At 41.9% G+C, this 19346-nt stretch overlaps 1 protein-coding gene across 4 annotated transcripts in view; it reads right to left on the reverse strand.

Annotated features, from left to right (window-relative positions):
- idua (alpha-L-iduronidase) overlaps nucleotides 1-19346 on the reverse strand; it is a 261756-nt gene that overhangs the window by 95871 nt on the left and 146539 nt on the right. For all 4 annotated transcript variants that reach the window (XM_072584238.1, XM_072584237.1, XM_072584240.1 and 1 more), the window contains one exon: nucleotides 7875-8077. In XM_072584238.1, the coding sequence (XP_072440339.1) occupies nucleotides 7875-8077 (203 nt within the window). The remainder of the gene's footprint in view (nucleotides 1-7874; nucleotides 8078-19346) is intronic.

Raw genomic sequence — 19346 nt, forward strand, 5'->3', positions numbered from 1 at the left:
ACAAACTCTGATTAAAGTTCAGTGAGAAGAGTCAATGAGTCCATATCTTGGAGAGAAACAGATATCAAGTGAATATGTAGAAATTCAGAGAAACAAAATGCTTGTGGTCTTGTCAGTTTGATAAGAAATTAGGAGTGATACTTCACTGGACTTTAGTATCTGGAAAGGATATTACTGGAGAAAAAGACTGAATCTTTATTCTTGCCGTTTATTATACGGTCTTATATGTTGTCTTATACATACGGAACATTTCTTTGTCAGAGAGTCATAGGGATGTACAGCATGGGAACAGACCCTTCGGTCCAACCCGTCCATGCCGACCAGATATCCCAACCCAATCTAGTCCCACCTGCCAGCACCCGCCCCATATCCCTCCAAACCCTTCCTATTCATATACCCATCCAGATGCCTTTTAAATGTTGCAATTGTACCAGCCTCCACCACATCCTCTGGCAGCTCATTCCATACACATACCAACCTCTGCGTCCTTTCATATCTTTCCCCTCTCACCCTAAACCTATGCCCTCTAGTTCTGGACTCCCTCACCCCAGGGATAAGACTTTGTCTATTTATCCTATCCATGCCCCTCATAATTTTATAAACCTCTATAAGGTCACCCTCAGCCTCCGGGGCTCCAGGGTCTTCTGAATATGTTCAATGACTGACTATCACAGCAACCAAATTGCAAAAAAACCCCAAATTATTTGGGGTTGAATGTTCTCATTCTTTGGCAATGGTGTTTCACAGAGGACTTTCTGCCACAACTGGCAACTTTTGTCATGCAATTGTCTGCTGCTCACTTCATTAATTATGCATTCAGGTTCTACATTGTCCTTGTCATCCAATCATTGCAGCAGCAGTGACAGAAGTGCTCACTACCGCTAGAACCTTCTAATGCACACCTCGTCAAATGCTGCAGATCAGGAACTGCCCTTTGCACTGTAGTGCTTGACTATTATCACGAAGGCTATGGGTCATAAAGTGAGCCTGGCACTCACTGGTGGCACTCACTGTTCTCACCCACCTAATTTTCTAAAACTACTAACACTTTATGCCCTTTCCACTTCCTGCTCACTAACCAGGGATACCTCACCACCTTTCCTGTACCACCATTAACAGTTCTTCTAGCCACTTTCACTGAATTGCTCTTTTTGCTGCATTGCAAGAGAAACTGTCAAGGAGAAAGCAAAGATGGGTGGCACAATAGCTAACATTCTTAGGGTTACCACTACGAGATGATTCGGACATGCCGGTGTTGGACTGGGGTGTACAAAGTTAAAAATCACACAACACCAGGTTATAGTCCAACAGGTTTAATTGGAAGCACACTAGCTTTCGGAGCGACGCTCCTTCATCAGGTGATTATGGAGGGCTCGATTGTAACACAGAATTTATAGCAAAAATTTGCAGTGTGATGTTACTGAAATTATACATTGAAGAATTGATTGAGCCCTCCAGAATCACGTGATGAAGGAGCGTCGCTCTGAAAACTAGTGTGCTTCTAATTAAACCTGTTGGACTATAACCTGGTGTTGTGTGATTTTTAACGCACTACGAGATGAGCCTCAAACTGACAGTAAAGGACTGTGGAGAAAGTGAGGAGTGCAAGATGCTGGTGATCTGAGTTGAGTGTGTGGTGCTGGAAAGGCACAGCAGGTCAGGCTACATCTGAGGAGCAGGGGAATTAACATTTTGGGTAAAAGCCTTTCATCAGGAATGAGGCCTGTGAGCCAAGGGGATGGAGAGATAAATGGGATGGGGGTTGGGCCGGGGGAAGATAGCTGAGAGTGCGAGAGGTAGATGGAGGTGGGGGTAATAGTGATAGGTCAGAGAGGAGAGTGGAGCGGGTAGGTGGGAAGGAAGATGGACAGGTAGGACATGTCATGAGGGCAGTGCCAAATTGGAAGGTTGGATCTGGGATAAGGTGCGGTGGGGGAGAAATGAGGAAACTGGTGAAATCTACACTGGTCCTGTTTGGTTGGTAGGTCCCAAGGTGGAAGATGAGACATTCTTCCTCTGGACGTCAGGTAGTTAGGGTTTGGCGATGGAGGTGGCCCAGGAGCTGCATGTTCTCGGCAGAGTGGGAGGGGGAGTTGAAGTGTTCGGTCACAGGGTGGTGGGGTTGGTTGGTGCAGGTGTCCCAGAGATGTTCTCTGAAGCGTTCTGCAAGTAGGCGTCCAGTCTTCCAATGTAAAGGAGACCGCATCAGGAGCGACGGATTCAGTAAATGACATGTGTGGAAGTGCAGATAAAATTCTGATGGATGTGAAAGGACTGTGACCACTCATGAGGATGCAGAGACCTATGTGGCCAGGCAATCAATTAGGCTTTGTTGTGCTGTGCTGCACTCCCCTCCTACTGCAACGAATATGAATGTATTCTTAAGCTGCACAAGCAGCCTCATTTTTCTTATGCAGGCATCAGCGGAGCCAACATAGTCTCCGCTCCAAAGAGGCCATCCTTTTACTGCATCAGCTCTATCTCCACTTCTGAAGAAGGAGCAGAGTTCTCTCAGACAACGCACTGGTTAGACTTTTCTTGCACGTTCCAGCTATTCTTTGACCTCAGTGGGCTATTTTTGTAGAATAGATGCAGCAGCTCATTCAGGTAGTGCATTAATGGCACCATCTCCACAGTGAGCTGAAGAGAAAATGTCCAGATCTCTGCTACCCAGAAAAGTGCCAGGGATCAGGCACCCTCTCAGCCCCAGGAAGATGGCATCAGCCACTCATAACTTTGTGCAAATGGACAGTCACAGAACCAGTAGACAGGTTTGTCTGAGATGCTGAGTAAACTGAATTGAAGGTTTGACACTTTTCTGAGTAGCAGGGACTTGGGCATTTCTTCTTCAACCAGCTGTGGAGGTGTGCCTGTAATGCACTCACCAGAATGTGCTGCCACATCTAATCAATAAAAAGAGTCGACTGAGGTGAAAGTCGGAGCTGGTGGAATGTGCAGGAAAAATCTAACCAGTGCATTGTCTGAGAGAGCTCAGTAAGCTGAATTGAAAGTCTAAGGAGTACACCAACCTTAGGGTTGATGGCCACCATTGAGGGCCAGGATCATCAGAATGCTCAGTGACTGATAGAAATGCCTGCAAATCTGTTTTTCAATGTGCAAGGCAAGAGGAGGGGTGAGGAACCTCACTTCAGGTGCTCCTTTCTCTCAAGCAAATGAGATGATGTCAGCAGGTACCCCAAAGAGGAGGAACCAAAAACTCTCCCCACCACCTCCAATAATGAATGATGATGGGGGGTGCTCAAAAAGATAGACTGCATTAGGATACCTCGCAAACTGATAATGGTCATAGGAAAACATCCTGTGCAGACCCCAGATACATGATCATGAGTGAAACCTCAGAAGCCAAATTTCCTTAGCACCATATGATAATATAATGATGTCTGAATGATTACTACTCTTTCCTTAATGCCAATCAGGACACTCAATCTTCTCAGTTTTGAATGTGTAAGCAGCAAATGTTATAAAGCATTCAACCAGTTATTAACTATAAGTTTTAATGGACAACAGGAAAGGGAAGGAAACACCAAAGAGATTGTATTTGCTTTTGCCATTAAACAGGTTATTTGCCATTGTAATAAGAAAAATGTCTAAATTAGCTGATGGTGCCTCACTCATCAATATCAATATATTGGATTTTCAGAAGGCTTTTGATAAGTAATGTAATATGTCGTACATTAAGAGCAGCCCCAGGCTTTCGAGGTAATGATTAGATTAGATTAGATTCACTACAGTGTGGAAACAGGCCCTTCGGCCCAATAAGTCCACACCGACCCTCCGAAGAGTAAACCACTCAGTCCCATTTCCCTCTGACTAATGCATCTAACACTATGGGCAATTTAGCTTAGCCAATTCACCTAACCTGCACATTTTTGGACTGTGGGAGGAAACCGGAGCGCCCGGAGGAAACCAACGCAGACACGGGGGGAATGTACTATCTCCACACAGTCACCCGAGGCTGGAATTGAACCTGAGACACTGGTGCTGTAACAGCAGTGCTAACCACTGAGCCACCGTGCTTGGATAGAGGATTGGCTACCTAGTGGAATACAGAATTGGGATAAGGAGGGCATTTTCAGGATGGCAGTCTGCAACTAGTAGAATGTCACAGAGACCAATGATGGGGCCACAATTATTCACAATATATACCGGATGAGAAAAGTGAATGCACTACAGCCAAATTTGCAGATGGCACAAAAATAAGTGGAAAAGCAAGTAATGAGGTTGATAGGGAGGCACCAAACATCTGCTGAGGAACATAGTCAAATAAACGAGTGGGCAAAAACTTGGCAGATGGAATATAATGTGAGGGGTGCAATTAGGCAGGATGAATAGAGGAGCCAAACATTATGTAAATGGTGCAAGACTGCAGAAAGTCACAGAACAGAGAAATTTAGGAATCTCATCCATGAATCACAAAAAGTTAGTAACCAAGTTCAAAGGAAATGGACTTTAGAAGTATGCAGATTTTGCTAAAACTATCAAGACACTCACATCTGGAGTACTATGAACAGTTTTATTTAAGGAAAGAAATACAGACATTGGAGACAGTCTAGAGAAAGTTCAGTGAGCTAATACAACTACAGAGGGACAGTTTATGAGAACAGTAGAAGTACTAAGGGATATGTGCCAAAGCCAAGTATGTGAAGTTCAGCTACAGATCAGCCACGATCTCACTGATTGGCAGAATAGGCTCGAGGTGCTGAATGGCCTACTACTGTTCCTATGTTCCTGGGAAAGGTTGAGTAGATTGGGCCTCTACTAGTTCAAATGAGACATTATTGAAACATTCACGATTCTGAGGGGAGTTGACAGGGTAGATGTGGAAAGGTTGTTTCCCCTTGTGGGAAAGTCTAGGACCAGAGAGCATTATGTAAGAATAAGGGGTTGCACATTTAAGAGGAGGAATTTCTTCTCTTGGAGATTAAGAATCTGTGGAATTCTTCACCACAGAGGGCTGTTGAGGCTGGGTCATTCAATATCTTCGGTGCTGAGATAGACAGATTTTTAATCAGTAAAGAAATCAACTGTTATAGGGAAAAAGCAGAAAGTGGAGCTGAGGATAATCATATCAGCTATGATCTCATTGATGGCCTCGTTCTGCTTGCCTTATGGTCTTATGGCAAAGTATAGGGGCACCTAATTTTAAGAAAAAGAGAAAATTTCCTGCATTTAATGTAACTTTAAGAAGTAACAGAGAAAATATTAGGACTTAAAACAGGTCATTTCTCCAAAATCTGAAGGTATTCCATATCAGCATGCTAAAAGAACTATTACTAAAAGAGGGAGGTTCGGAAATTGAAAATATCTTGTAATGGTAGTCCAAAATACTGAAGTCGGCATTTGGATTGAAACTTGAAAATCTCACTTCACTATTTAATAAATAAGGAAGAACTTATTGAAACTTACAAAATTCTTGAGGATCAGAATTATAGGTCTCTTTGGCAATTTGGAGAAGTTTCTCGCATCTAGTAACCAGCTGCTTCTCTTTATTTATTTACAAGATACACACATTGTCTTGATCCAGTGCAATCCATGCTGTGCATGTACATTCAAAGTAATGTCCAGAAAGAAGTTCCAGGATTTTGATGCTATGACAGTTAAGAAATGTCAATCTATAGTTCCAAGTCAGGATGTGCGTAGCTTGGAGGTGAACTTGCAGATTATAGTGTTCCCATGCATTTCCTGCCCTTCTTCCTTTGAAATGGTAGAGTTTATGGGTTTAGAAGGTGCCTTCAAACAGATCTTGGTGATATGTTGCATTGAAGTTTTCTGATGGTTAATACTACTGGCACTGAGCATTGGTGGTGCACAGAATAATTGTTTAAGATGCTGGATGAGGTGCAAATTAAACAGACTGTTTTGGCCTGGATGGTGTTGAGTGTCTTGAGTGTTAATTGCAGTTGCACTCATTCAGGCAAGTAGGGGGTACTCCATCACACTCAAGACTTGTGCTTGGTGGGCAGGCTGTGGAGAGTCAGGAAATGAGTTACTCATTATGGAATTCCTAACTCTGACCTAATCTTGTAGTTACCATGTTTACATAGTTAGTCCAGATCAGCTTCTGGTGATTGGAAAGCTCAAAGTGGTTGTTTGATGAGGATGAACACAGAGATGTTAATGCCCATGAATATAAGAGTTAGCTACATTCTCTCCTGTTAGAGATGATCATAGCTTGATAGTGTGAATGTTACTTGCCACTTCTCAGTCCAAGCCTGAACGCTATCCAGATCGTGCTGCATATGGCAGACTTTTAGTATGTGAGAAGTTGTGAATGATCCTGAACAATCAAAGAAAATCTCCATTTCTGACAGTTTGATAGAGGAAAGGTCCACTGCTTTGGAAAAGGAAAGGAAATCAATTTACAGAAATCACTTAAAGCTAATGTATAGTAATAAAATGTAATTAAAAAAACTATTAGACAATCTCAAATGTTGGAATATGATACAATGGGTTGGGGATGGGGGTGTGATGTTATGCTTTTTATACACAGCCTTGGTAAATTCTAATTGGAGTACAGTACTGTATTCAGCTTTGGGACATCGATTATGATACGTCAGGCATGGAAAGGGTGTCTCACAGATTTAATTTATTGTTATTTGGTGTTACAGGATTTGAATATTGTAGAAAAGAGCAATATGTTGGAAATTTGTTTTTTAATCTTGCATTTGTTAGGACAATACAAGATTACCAAATTTCAAAAGATAACAACAATTTATTATGGAAGAGGAATTACGAAATTTCAAAAGATAACAACAATTTATTATGGAAGAGGAAAGGGTGCTAACTGCTTAGCCAGTCGACTTTGTCCAAAGCATTATATGGTAAAAGCAGCAGGGATATTTGGGTGGTTAAGTTTCTAAGTAATTCATTTAAAAGGCTATATATCTTTTGGTTTTCAAAAAAAAGAGATTAGGGTCTCAGAGTATGAATGCATGCCATTACTAGCAAGCAGATAAAAGTTACAAGATTGACTGGTCATCATAAATTGGTTGTCAGTGCAGGCATTTTCACATTGAGGACTGTTCACCAACTGCTGCACAATTGTGGAGTATTTGGTTGGAGTTTTGCAAAGTGCAGACTGATTGAAATTGTCTGTTCTCTAACTAATTTGAATAACCAAAATAACATGCTATTTGATTCAATTGGCAACACTAAAATTTGTGCACAAAACTCCTCAATTGTGTGGTAGCCAGAATGACTTTTTGGACTGATTGTGGCATCTTGCTGTGGAAACATTCCAGGGATTGCAGGTCTGACATCTGAATATATTAAAAAAAACTGAAAGCAGACTTAATGTAATCATTCTGGCTTTAACTGCCAGTACTTATTGCTCATTCACACATTCCCTTAAGATGGCGGTTAACTCTCTTCAGTTACTGCAGTCGTTTGGCGGGGTAATAGTCCCTACAAGCCAGCTAGTTAAGATGTGCTGTATTTTGTACAGCCATGGGCAATCCAGTTAGCTGGCTGAAAGCCAGAAATTGTGGTAGTCCTTGTTACCGGTAGCAGCATTTTAAAAAAAATACAGGACTCCTTGTGTAGTCTCATTCCGTAACATACTAAATTTGTATTCTAGATAATTTACCATTGTGAAGAATCTGTGACTATGCCAGTATGATTACATGTAATTAAAGCTTCTCAAATAACAGGTAAACACATGAAACAGGTATGCTAATATTTCACTTTTTTTTCTGTTCCTTGTTCCAATCTCCTACAGAAGATTGTAAAGCCAACAAGACAATCAGCTACTTACAAACATAACAATAAACAATTGTTTAAAAAAAGCAGTCCAAAAAATAATTTTCAAACAGTTTGCTATCCCTGAAACTTGAAAATAATTCAACCTGACTCACCTTCTTGTGTAAAGCAATGTAGTCTAGTCGTGTTCCAATTTCTCCTGTAAAGAAGTTGGTTCCATTATAACAGTGATTTAGCAAACCCCAACTGATAGGCGAGTGTGGAGGAGGATGACATGAATCTCCAGGTCCACCTAGTTGAAGTTGTATGTTAGCATCTTTTAAACCTTCTGAACAGGCGTCATAGTAGTTTTGGAATCCTAAAATCACACAAGTCATTACACAATCTTACACTTTTTGTCCAAGGGTATAATTTAACATGCCACTTTCTTTCAAAGCTATCAAAAATAGAAACTAGTAAAAGAAACAATTAGCTCAAGAAATCTTATCTGACAATACAAGAGAAAACTATAATAATTCATTGCATAAAGAAATGTCTAAGTTCAAATATTTCGTGTCCATTTCAAAGCAATGATCCTTTTTGGTTGACACAATAGCCTGAGGATCTAGAGTTCTCTATTCACTCTTTCAAAAAAGTACATAATTTTCAAAAGCCTCTAACAAGTCTCTTCCCAATTGTCTCTCTGTTCAGTGGAAACCATCTCAGCATCTCAAGCCTCTCCTCAAAACTACAATTTATCACTCTGGTACCATTCTAGTGAATCTATTCTGTGGGATCTTCATAGTTTTAACAATCTACCTTTCCATAATCTAACATCAAAACTGCAAACATACTCTAATACCAAACTGAACAACTTCATCATCTCTTCATTACTTGTTAATGTAACAAATAGTTAAGGTGGTGTTCAGGTTAATTGATTATTGCTGGAACAAAATACATTTATGTCAAAACTTTATATCTTGCACTCATCTGGACAATTTGAAGATTACCAATCTAAAAAGAAAACCAAAATGTATATACTACATGAGAAAGAGAGTGCTGATTGGTTGGCAAATGGACTCTGCTTGGAAGAGTCATTTTCACAAGAATTAGCCAATTAATGATGATTGGCAGTTAACCGCTGACTCTGATTAGTCAGGGCATTGCCTTGAGATTACCAGCAAATGGCTTTTCACCCGTTTTGTTTGAGCTGAAACCAGGCATTGTGCATGTACATATTCTTTCAGTCTGGACTATGTGTATTATGTCTGTAGCTACCAACACACGCAAGTGCACCTGATTGTAAGCCCAACTGACAATCTTAAGTTGGTTGTCAGCATAATTCTTTGCACATTTGGGGTCATCTAGCAAATGTACAACTAAAAAAACACATCTAATCTTTGCAAGCTCTATTTTAATAAGGGACTATTGAAAGTGTATAATCAGTAAGCTTCATGAGTAATTGGGATAGAACACATCCTGAGTGAGACCCAGGTAAAGTGAGTGTGCATTTCTGGGAATATGGAGCAGAGTGGAAATTTGTTGGATAGAGAAATTAAATGACTAATAAATGTTGGGTTTTGCACATAAATTGATTAACTGGAAATCCAGGTGATTTTGCAAGGAAAGAAATTAGTAACAGCTCTTATGACATAGAGGTAGTGTCGTACCTCTTATCCAGGAAAACAAGAATCAAGCTCCAGCTGATCCACAGGTATGAAATAACATCCCTGAGCAGGTTGATTAGAAAATATAATTTTAAAGAAGATTAACAGAAGGCTCTTGTGGCACAGTGGTAGTATTCCTACTTTTGTACCTTGGGCATCAGACCTCTCAATTGGCTGGATGGCTAGCTTGCAGTCCAGAGCAATGCCAAGAGTGTAGTTTCAATTCTTATCCTGGCTGAGGTATGGCGACCCTCAGGTTAAAATCACCGAGAGTTAACTCTCTCTCTAAGAAGGAAGCTTATTTAAGGTAGAGGTGGAAGGGTAAGACAGGCTTTAGACAGTTACAAGGTAGTCAGGAAGGAATTGAAGAATGAACTTAGGAGAGCTAGAATGAAGGGAATGAGAAAGCTTTAGAGGGTAGGATTAAGGAAAACCCTAAGATGTTCTACGCTTATTTGAGGAACAAGAGGATGGCCAGTGTGAGGGTAGGGTTTAGATTAGATTAGATTAGATTACTTACAGTGTGGAAACAGGCCCTTCGGCCCAACAAGTCCACACCGACCCGCCGAAGCACAACCCACCCATACCCCTACATCTACCCCTTACCTAACACTACTGTCAATTTAGCATAGCCAATTCACCTGACCTGCACATCTTTTTTGGAATGTGGGAGGAAACCGGAGCACCCGGAGGAAACCCACGCAGACACGGGGAGAATGTGCAAACTCCACACAGTCAGTCGCCTGAGGCGGGAATTGAACCCGGGTCTCTGGCGCTGTGAGGCAGCAGTGCTAACCACTGTGCCACCGTGCCGCCCACGAATCAGGTTAATCAGGGATAGTGGAGGGAATTTGCGCCTGGAGTTGGAGGAAGTAGGGGAGGTCCTTAATGAATACTTTGCTTCAGTATTCATTACTGATAGGGACCTTGACGTTTCTGAGGACAGTGCGAAACAGACTGATGTGCTAGAACAGGTTTATGTTAGGAAAGAGATGTGCTGAAAATTTTGAAAAACATAAGGATAGATAAGTTCCCTGGGCCAGATGGGTAGTAAGGGAAGAGATTGTTTAGCCTTTGGCTATGATCTCTGTGTCTTCACTGTCCACTGGAGTACTGCCAGATGATTGGGGAGTGGCAAACGTTATTCCCTTGTTCAAGAAAGGCAATAGGGATAATCCTAGGAATTATATACTAGTCAGTCTTACGTCAGTGGTGGGCAAAGTATTGGAAAAAATTCTGCGAGACAGGATTTATGATTACTTTGAAAACCATAATTTGATTAGAGATAGTCAGCAAGGCTTTGTGAGGGGCAGGTCAAGCCTCACAAACATATTGAATTCTTTGAGAATGTGACAAAACATGTTGATGAAGGTAGAGCAGTGGATGTAGGTACATGGATTTCAGCAAGGTCTTTGATAAGGTTCCCCATGGTAGGGTCATTCAGAAAGTATGGAGGCATGTGATACAGGGAAACTTGACTGTCTGGATACAGAATTGGCTGGCCTTTAGAAGTCAGAGGGTGATGGTAGATGGAAAGTATTTAGTCATGAGTTCAGTGACCATGGGTGTTCCGCTAGGATCGGTTCTGCGACCTCCAATCTTTATGAGTTTTATAAATGGCTTGGATGAGGAAGTAGAAGGGTGGATTAGTAAGTTTGCTGATGACACGAAGGATGGTGGATTGTGTTCAGTGTGGAGGGCTGTTGTAGGTTACAATGGGACATTGACAGGATGCAGAACCGGGCTGATAAGTGGCAGATGGAGTTCAACCTGGACAAGTGTGAAGTCATTCATTTTGGAAGGTCAAATTTGAATGCAGAATACAGGGTTCAAGGCAGGATTCTTGGCAGTGTGGTGGAACTGAGGAATCAAGGGGTCCATGTCCATAGATCCCTCAAAGTTGCCACCCAAGTTGATCGGATTTTGAGAAGGCACCTGGTGTGTTGGCTTTCATTAGCAGGGCAATTGAGTTTAAGAGCTGCGAGGTTACGCTGCAGCTCTACAGACCCCTGGTTAGACCACACTTGGAATATTGTGTTCAGTTCTAGTCGCCTAATTATAGGAAAGATATGGAAGCTTTGGAGAGGGTGCAGAAGAGATTTACCAGGATGCTGCCTGCACTGGAGGGAATGTCTTATGAAGAAAGGTTGAGAGAACTAAGGCTTTTCTCATTGGAGCTAAGAAGGAAAAGAGGTGATTTGATCGAGGTGTACAAGGTACTGAGAGGGATAGATAGAGTGGATAGCCAGAGACGACTTCCCAGGGCAGAAATATCTATCATAAGGGGGGTTAATTTTAAGGTAATTGGAAGAAGGTTTAGGGGAGATTGTCAGAGCAGGTTCTTTACACAGACTATTGGTCAGTGCATGGAATGCACTGCCGGCAGTGGTAGTCAAGTCAGATACGTTAAGGACATTTAAGCGACTCTTGGATAGGCACATAGAAGACAGCACAATGAAGGGTATGTAGGTTAGTCTGACCTTAGAATAGGATTAAAGGCTGGCACAATACTGAGGGCTAAAGGGCCTGTACGGGGCTGTACTGTTCTATGTTCTAATTAGAGAACAAGTCTCTGGTCTACTTCAGTGATCGAAACTATACTTTCACTTAACTTTGTAAGAAGAGGACTGGGTTCAAGATTCATCTACTCCAGAATGTGTCATAACATCTCCAAACAAAGTGATTAAAGATATCTGTGGGTATCTCCTTCCATCTGGCCTTTCCTCTCTTCTGGTCTTTCCTTCATTTCTAATGCTATTGACAAGCTTTGCATATAAATTGGTAATTGCATGTAAAAGATGATTTAATGATGGAAGAGCAAGGAAAAAAAAATGGATTATTTGTTGGTGAAAAAAATGTTCATTGGTACATAAAAGCCACTCTGGAAACATATTAAAAGAAGATTCATAAAGGACTCCTGTGGTGCAGTGGTAATATCCCTATCTCTAAGCCAGAAGGCCCAAGTTCAAATCTCATGTTGTAGAGGCATGTCGTAATATGTCTGAATAAAGCAATTTTAAAATATCTTTAGATTAATAAAGGGCTCTTGTGGTGCAGTGGTAATGGCCCTATCTCTGATCCAAGAGGCCTTGGGTTCAGGTACCACATATTTACATCTCTAAATAGGTTGATTGGAAAATACCTGTATGATTAATAAATTCTATCTACAAAGAAAGAAATATCTGTTGCATTCTATATCCTAAGTTATAATACATAATATGTGATTAGACATTTTTATGACTTTACCGAATAGAACTAGCACTTTCAGAGAACAATATATTTGGACTCACAGGCCTCTCTGGTCAATGACACTTCAGAATTTTTCATTTGAATGAATGTTTCTATTTGTTGTCTTACTGACTAAAGTATACAATTCACGTTAATTGAATCCCAGTCTCTATTTTTTCTGGTATATTTTTCTTTTTCAAAGAGTACTCATACTTTTTTTAACATTAGAGTCATGCAGCACAGAAACAGGCCTTTTGGTCCAATTTGTCAATGCCAACCAGGTTTCCTAAACTGAACTAGGCCCAGTCATAGAATCACACAGTAATACAGCAGGGAAACAGACACTTCGGTCCAATCAGTCCATGCTGAACATGATCCTAAACTGAACTAGTCTCACCTGCCTGCTTGGGTCATATCCCTCCAAAACTTTCCTATTCATGTACTTATCCAAATGTCTTTTAAACTCCCACTACCTCAAAGTTCATTTCACATGCGAACCAGCCTCTGTGTAAAATAATTGCCCCTCATGTCTTTTTAAAGTCTCTCTTCTCTCATCTTAAAAATGTGCCATCTAGTCTTAAAATACCCCATTCTAGGGAAAAGGCACTGACCATTAACCATTTCTATACCCCTCATCATTTTATAAATTTGTGGAAGGTCACCTCTCAACCTCCTATGCTCTGGTGAACAAAGTCCCAACCTATCCAGCCTTTCTTTATAACTCAAGCCTTTCATACTAGGCAACATCCTAGTAAATCTCTTCTGAACTTTCTCCAGCCTAATAATAGCTTTCCTGGTTGACCAGAACTGGACACAGTACTCCAGAAGAGGCCTCACCAACGTCTTATACAATTTAAACATAACTTTGCAACTCTTAAGCTCAAAGGACTGAGCAATGAAGGCACGCATGTTAAACGATTTGCCTGTGTTTGGTGCATATCACTCTAAACCAAGACTTGGAGATGCCGGTGTTGGACTGGGGTGTACAAAGTTAAAAATCTCACAGCACCAGATTATAGTGCAACAGGTTTAATTGGAAGCACTACCTTTTGGAGTAGCGCTATGCCCTTCATGATTTTATAAACATCTATAAGGGCACCCCTCAGCCTCTCATCATTATTTACGTGAATTTTCTGTTCTCCATCCCTATAATCTCTTCACTGCCTGGAAGAATGGTGAAGACAGAATTATTGCCCAGATTCACAATCTAATTCACAATTCAAGTTAAAATGAAATAACTTTTCTAAAGCTGATATTGACATAACTGATTTCAAATTATCACCCAGTCTTTCTTTCACAAACAGAGCTGTTTAATTGGTGTTCAGTGCCATGGACACGATAACATATTTCTAGCCCATCCCTTCACTGGCTTATACAACACCTTCAGGCATCTGGCATAAAGGCACAGATCATCTTGGTCTTTCATTGTCAGCTTTTTAAATAAATAGATAGCATTGATGGGAAAGGGGAAATATATGGAACGTATATTGATGGGCAAGATACTTGGCGTGCATTCTGGAGTAGACGGTGGGGGAAAGCTGTCTATTTGCAAATTAAGGAGAGAGAAACCACCAAATAAACTGGGAAGTACTGAGATAAATACAAATTTGAATTGATCTAGAGTGGAGAATAATATTAAATTGAATTGAGGCAGGAGAGGAAGGGATTTCAAGTAGAATTGACTTAGGAAGTAGAAAACATTGAGTATGAACTGAGAAGACTGGAAGAACAGAAAGAAGGGACAATTTTACAGCACATTAGATAAGAGCTAATTGCGGAAATCTTCTGTTGGTCTCCCTTTCTCTATGCGGCCTCTTATTGTTAACAACATCCTTTCCTCCAGAGGGTCTGCTCAAGTCTTCCTAATTCCTCATCATTGCCACTTACTGCTGAAGGGCCCAATACAGAATGAACCATGCATTTAAAGGCAAGTTGGACCACATATGAATGTCAAAGAAATAAAAAGCACACGAAAGGGTTAGATAGAAAGGGTGGAGAGTCAATTGAGACATTCAAAAGGGCTTTGGATGATTATTAGATAGAAACAATGTGCAAGGGTATGAGGGAATAGGCAATAAAATGGCACCAAATCATAATGCCCATCAGAGAACTGGTGCCAAAATGATGGGGCAAATGGTCTCATTCTGCACTGTGACAATTCTGTCGGAGGAGCAGCATAACTTAACTAAAACATAGGAGTCTGGAAGTAGTGAACGTCTGGGAATAGCAGCAACCAGGTGAATAGGAAAATCTATTTTTTAAATGGAAGGGTGACAGCTGTCATGTTAAGGATGAAAGACTGAGGATATGATTTGATTGACTGCTTTCTGCTCTGGTTTATCATAATCTGTTTCCATATATAATGTTAGACAAACTGGAGCAAATGAAGGTAAATGCATATGATCTCATAGTCATAAAGGGGATATGGTTACAAGGTGATCAAAGTCAGTAGGGAAGGAAAAGATAGCATTATTAATAAGCAATAAATGAGAACAGTTGAGAGAGATGATCTCAGGTCAAATGACGTAGGGTCCATTTGGGTGGAGTTTAAAAACAGAATGGGGAAGACGACATTCATAGGAGTAGTGTATGGACCCCCCAAACAGCAGGCGCACCGTAGGATAGGGTATAAATCAACATATAATAGGAGGATGTAAAATGAACAGAGCAGTAGTTATGGGGGACTTCAATCTCATATTGGTTGGGTTCATATGGGTAATTGCAACAATGAATTCATGGTGTGCATTAAAGGTAGTTTCCTGGACTTGGCAAGGTGAAGGCGATTCTGTATAATTGCTGTGGACAGCTCTGCCTAACAGCCAAGGCATACTGGTGTTTTTTGCCATCCCTGGCCAATTTATGTGGAGGAATTATTAGTTTAAAACCTTACAGAACACATATTTGTTAATATTTGGGAGTGGGAAGGATGCCAAAGGGAAAGGAGTGAGCAAACAACAGCAGGGAGGACACTCCCCTGCAGCACTTAACACACCAGAGACAGCAGCAACAGCAGCAGCCTGTCCTGAACCCCTGGGGACCTGACAGACTCACAGGAATTGGCTGTGGCGATGGAGAGATTTAGCTTGAAGGTTGGGGCGGCGATTGAGGAGATCTGTGGGAAGGTTGGTACCATCCTATCCAACCCATGGCATCCATGCTGCAGAAGCATGAGCAGGAGATCCAGGGCCTCGGGGAGCAGCTGGAGTAGGTGGAGGGTCGAACCAAGGCCGTGGAAGTGGTGATGGAATCATCATGCAGTCAGATCCAGGTGTTGAAGCGAGAGGTGCAGGCCTTGCGAGACCATATCGACAACCTCGAAAATCGAGGTTGGAGGATAAATCTCCGAATTGTCGGGCCCCTTGAAGGTGAGGAAGGTGAGCAACCAGTCAGCTTCTTTGAAGGCTGGCTGCTGAAGCTTTTGGGCCTTGACATCGAGTCCAGCAGGCTGCAGATTGAAAGGGTTTATCAGGTTACAGTGCACAGGTCAGGGGACGGTGCAGCGCCCACGCCCAGTCCTAGTGCACTTCCACTCATATAAGGAGAAGCAAAAAAGTGATAGAATCCTCCAGATTACTGGGAAATACCCGCAGTCACCACTGTACAAGGGGTCAAAAATCATGTTTTTCCAGGATTTCTCAGCAGCTTTAAAGAAGTCCTTCGACGAAGTTAAAAAGAGGCTGAGGAGCCTGGGTATCCAGTACTCCATAAGGCAACCCGCAGTGTTCTGTTTCAGCCATGAGGACTCAGTTTATAAATTTGACTCGGCGGATCAGGCTAAAACTTTGTAGACATTTTAAAGTAGCCGGACTGGCCTAAAGAATACGGTTAATGCTTGTCCTCTTTTCCTTCTTTCCCCATGTTTTCCTTCCTTTGGGGGGGGGGGGGGGGAGGGGGGAGTGTTCCATTCAAGGTTTTATAGTTGGTTTTCTTTGTAGATTTTTGGTAGGAATAGTTGTTTGTAGTCATGATAGAGTAGATTTTGTATACATAATTCTTCGACTCTATAAGTCTTTATTTACTTGTGCTCGGTGCTTTGTAAGCAGGGTTCACCCTCCCAGGGGTTCAAGGGTCTCTGAAAGGGGATATGGCTAAGTGTCTTATTAAATGGTGCACCTGGAACATCAAGGGAAGTAATTTGCTTGTTAAAAGACTGCTTTCTAGCCTTAAGAGGGAAAGGGTTGATATCGTTTTGTTGCAGGATGGGGAACACCTAAGCTACAACAGTAGGGTTATGACTTGGTATTCTTTTCATCCTTTACTACTAAAAGTAGGGGAGTGGCAGTACCTATCCAGAAAAATCTTCCATTCACGTTATTAGAGCAGGTGAAAGATGAGCAGGGACAGTTTGTGATACTTAAAACCCTGATACATAGGGAGGAATATGGCATTTTAAATGTCTACTGTCCTCCGGCGTATCCCCTCAGCTTTCTCTAAGCTGAGTGCCCTTGGAACCCAGCACATTATAATGGGGGGGATTTTAATTGTCTTTTGGATCCGACAGTGGACATGATGCCTGGTGGGCCCCCAACTATTACTTTGCAGGCCAAGCAGGTGACTGACTTATGCGAGGAGTTGGGGCTGGTGGACATTTGGAGATGTCTACACCCTACTGACAGGGACTTCACTGCTTTTTTCAAATCCACATAAATGTCACACAAGGATTGACCTCTTTCTGGCTCCCTCAGTCCTTCTGGATTCGATTATGGGTTGTAAAATTGGGAATATCACTACCTCTGATCACGCGGCAGTATATTTAGAAGTTAAGGCCAAGAGCGAGGGCTAGGTTTGCAGCACTGGTATTTGAACCCTTTTCTCCTTAAGGATTCCAAATTTGTGGAATACTTTTTGAAGGAGTTTCAGGAATTCTTGACAATAAACTCAGGCATGGCTAGTCGTCAGTCTATGTTATGGGAGACCGCTAAGGCCTTTGCTAGGGGATTAGCTATTTCCTATTCAGCTAGCCGGAAATGGCAGAAGGGGGAACAGCAGTGTCTACTTGAGAGGCGGTTGAAAGCCGCTGAGGCAGCACATTTTGCACAACCTTCGGTGACTAAGCTACAGTGGATCACAGCCCTCCAGGCTGTCTTGAATTCAATACTTACACAAAACGCAAAGAAAGAACTTGCTTTTGCTAGACAAAGGCTGTTCGAGTATGGGGCTAGGTCAGGGAAGTATTTAGCGTACCTGAATACGAAAAAGCATGCTGCAATCAGAGACAGCGCCGGGGTCCTTACATATGATGCCAAAAGGATTAATGAGGCATTTTGGAGTTTTTATTCTGAATTGTATTGGTCTGAAAGTTGCAAGGACGGAAGGCTAAAATGGAGGCCTTTTTTAAGAACCTTGACCTCCCAGGGGTAACCTTGTAACAGGCCTCTCTCCTTAATGCCCCTTTGACAGTTCAGAAAATACACGAGGCAGCTAGGAAACTTTAGAGTGGGAAAATGCCTGGCCCTGATGGTCTCCCGGGTGAGTTTTGTAAGGAGTTTATAGGGATTCTGTCAGGGCCGATGTTGAAGATGTACAATCACTTCTATATGCATGAATGCTTACCACCATCTTTGAGAATAGCTAATATATCCTTAATTCTTAAGAAGGGGAAGGTTCCTGAGGATTGTGCCTCATACAGGCCCATCTCTCTATAATTCAGACTTCACAATTCTATGTAAGATCCTGGCACTGAGATTGGAAAAGGTGTTGCCCCATATTGTTAAAAAGGACCAGACAGGCTTTATAAGGGGCCGTAGGTCCTCCAATAGTATTAGGAGGTTTCTGAATATGGTCCAAGTTTGTCAGCAATGATCGATTCAGGGGTTGGTGATTTCCTTAGATGCAGAGAAAGCATTTAACCAGGTGGAATAGCCGTATCCCTTTTTATGTCTTAGAACAGTTCGAGTTGGGTGGGTCTTTGCTAGATGGGTGGAGGTTTTATATCGCCACACTATGGCCGTGGTCATCACCAATGGGGTGAAGTTTGGGAATTTTAGGATTGGTAGGAGTAGTCGGCAAGGCTGCCCCCTCTCACTGTTGTTGTTTACGTTGGTGATAGAACTGTTGGCAGAGGCCATTCATCAGAACGTCCACATAACCGCTCTGAAAGTGGGATCGAGGGCACACAAAATTACACTATACACGAACCCGATGACGTCCATACCCCATTTGATACAACGTATCAATTCATTTGGGGCTATTTCAGGATATATGATCAAATTTGCAAAATCGGAGGCTATGCATTTGGGGAACCTCAAGGATGTGCCAGAAGTTGAAGGTGGCCCTAAGTTCCCTTTTAAGTGGTAATGGGTGGGATTCTGATACCTCGACATTTTTATTACTCCCAAGTTTGATCCATTATTTCGGATTAACTTTGCTCACTTGCTCAACAATATTAGGTGGGATCTCCTGGGATGAGAGGCTCTTCTAATTTCATGGTCAGGCTGAATATCTCTCACTAAGATGAATGTTCTTCCTCATTTGCTTTATCCCATGCGTATGCTCCCTGTAATGTTTCCCAGGTCAACGCTGCGGAAGCTTATGGGGCAGCTTGGTTCCTTTGTTTGGCATCGTGGGCAGCCTCTCATCAAGCCTACTAAATTGCAGTTGCCTCAAGGAGGGGGAGAAGTTGATTTCCCAGACATCAGGAGGTATCAATTGAGTTCCCTGCTATCCTTTGTCTGCGATTAGGTAAGTAATGATCTGAACTCAATATGGCTGGATATCAAGGAGTCCTAGGCAAAGTGCCCTCTTATTAACCTG

Source organism: Chiloscyllium punctatum, chromosome 14, assembly GCF_047496795.1.
Source record: "Chiloscyllium punctatum isolate Juve2018m chromosome 14, sChiPun1.3, whole genome shotgun sequence".
Lineage (NCBI taxonomy): Eukaryota > Metazoa > Chordata > Chondrichthyes > Orectolobiformes > Hemiscylliidae > Chiloscyllium > Chiloscyllium punctatum.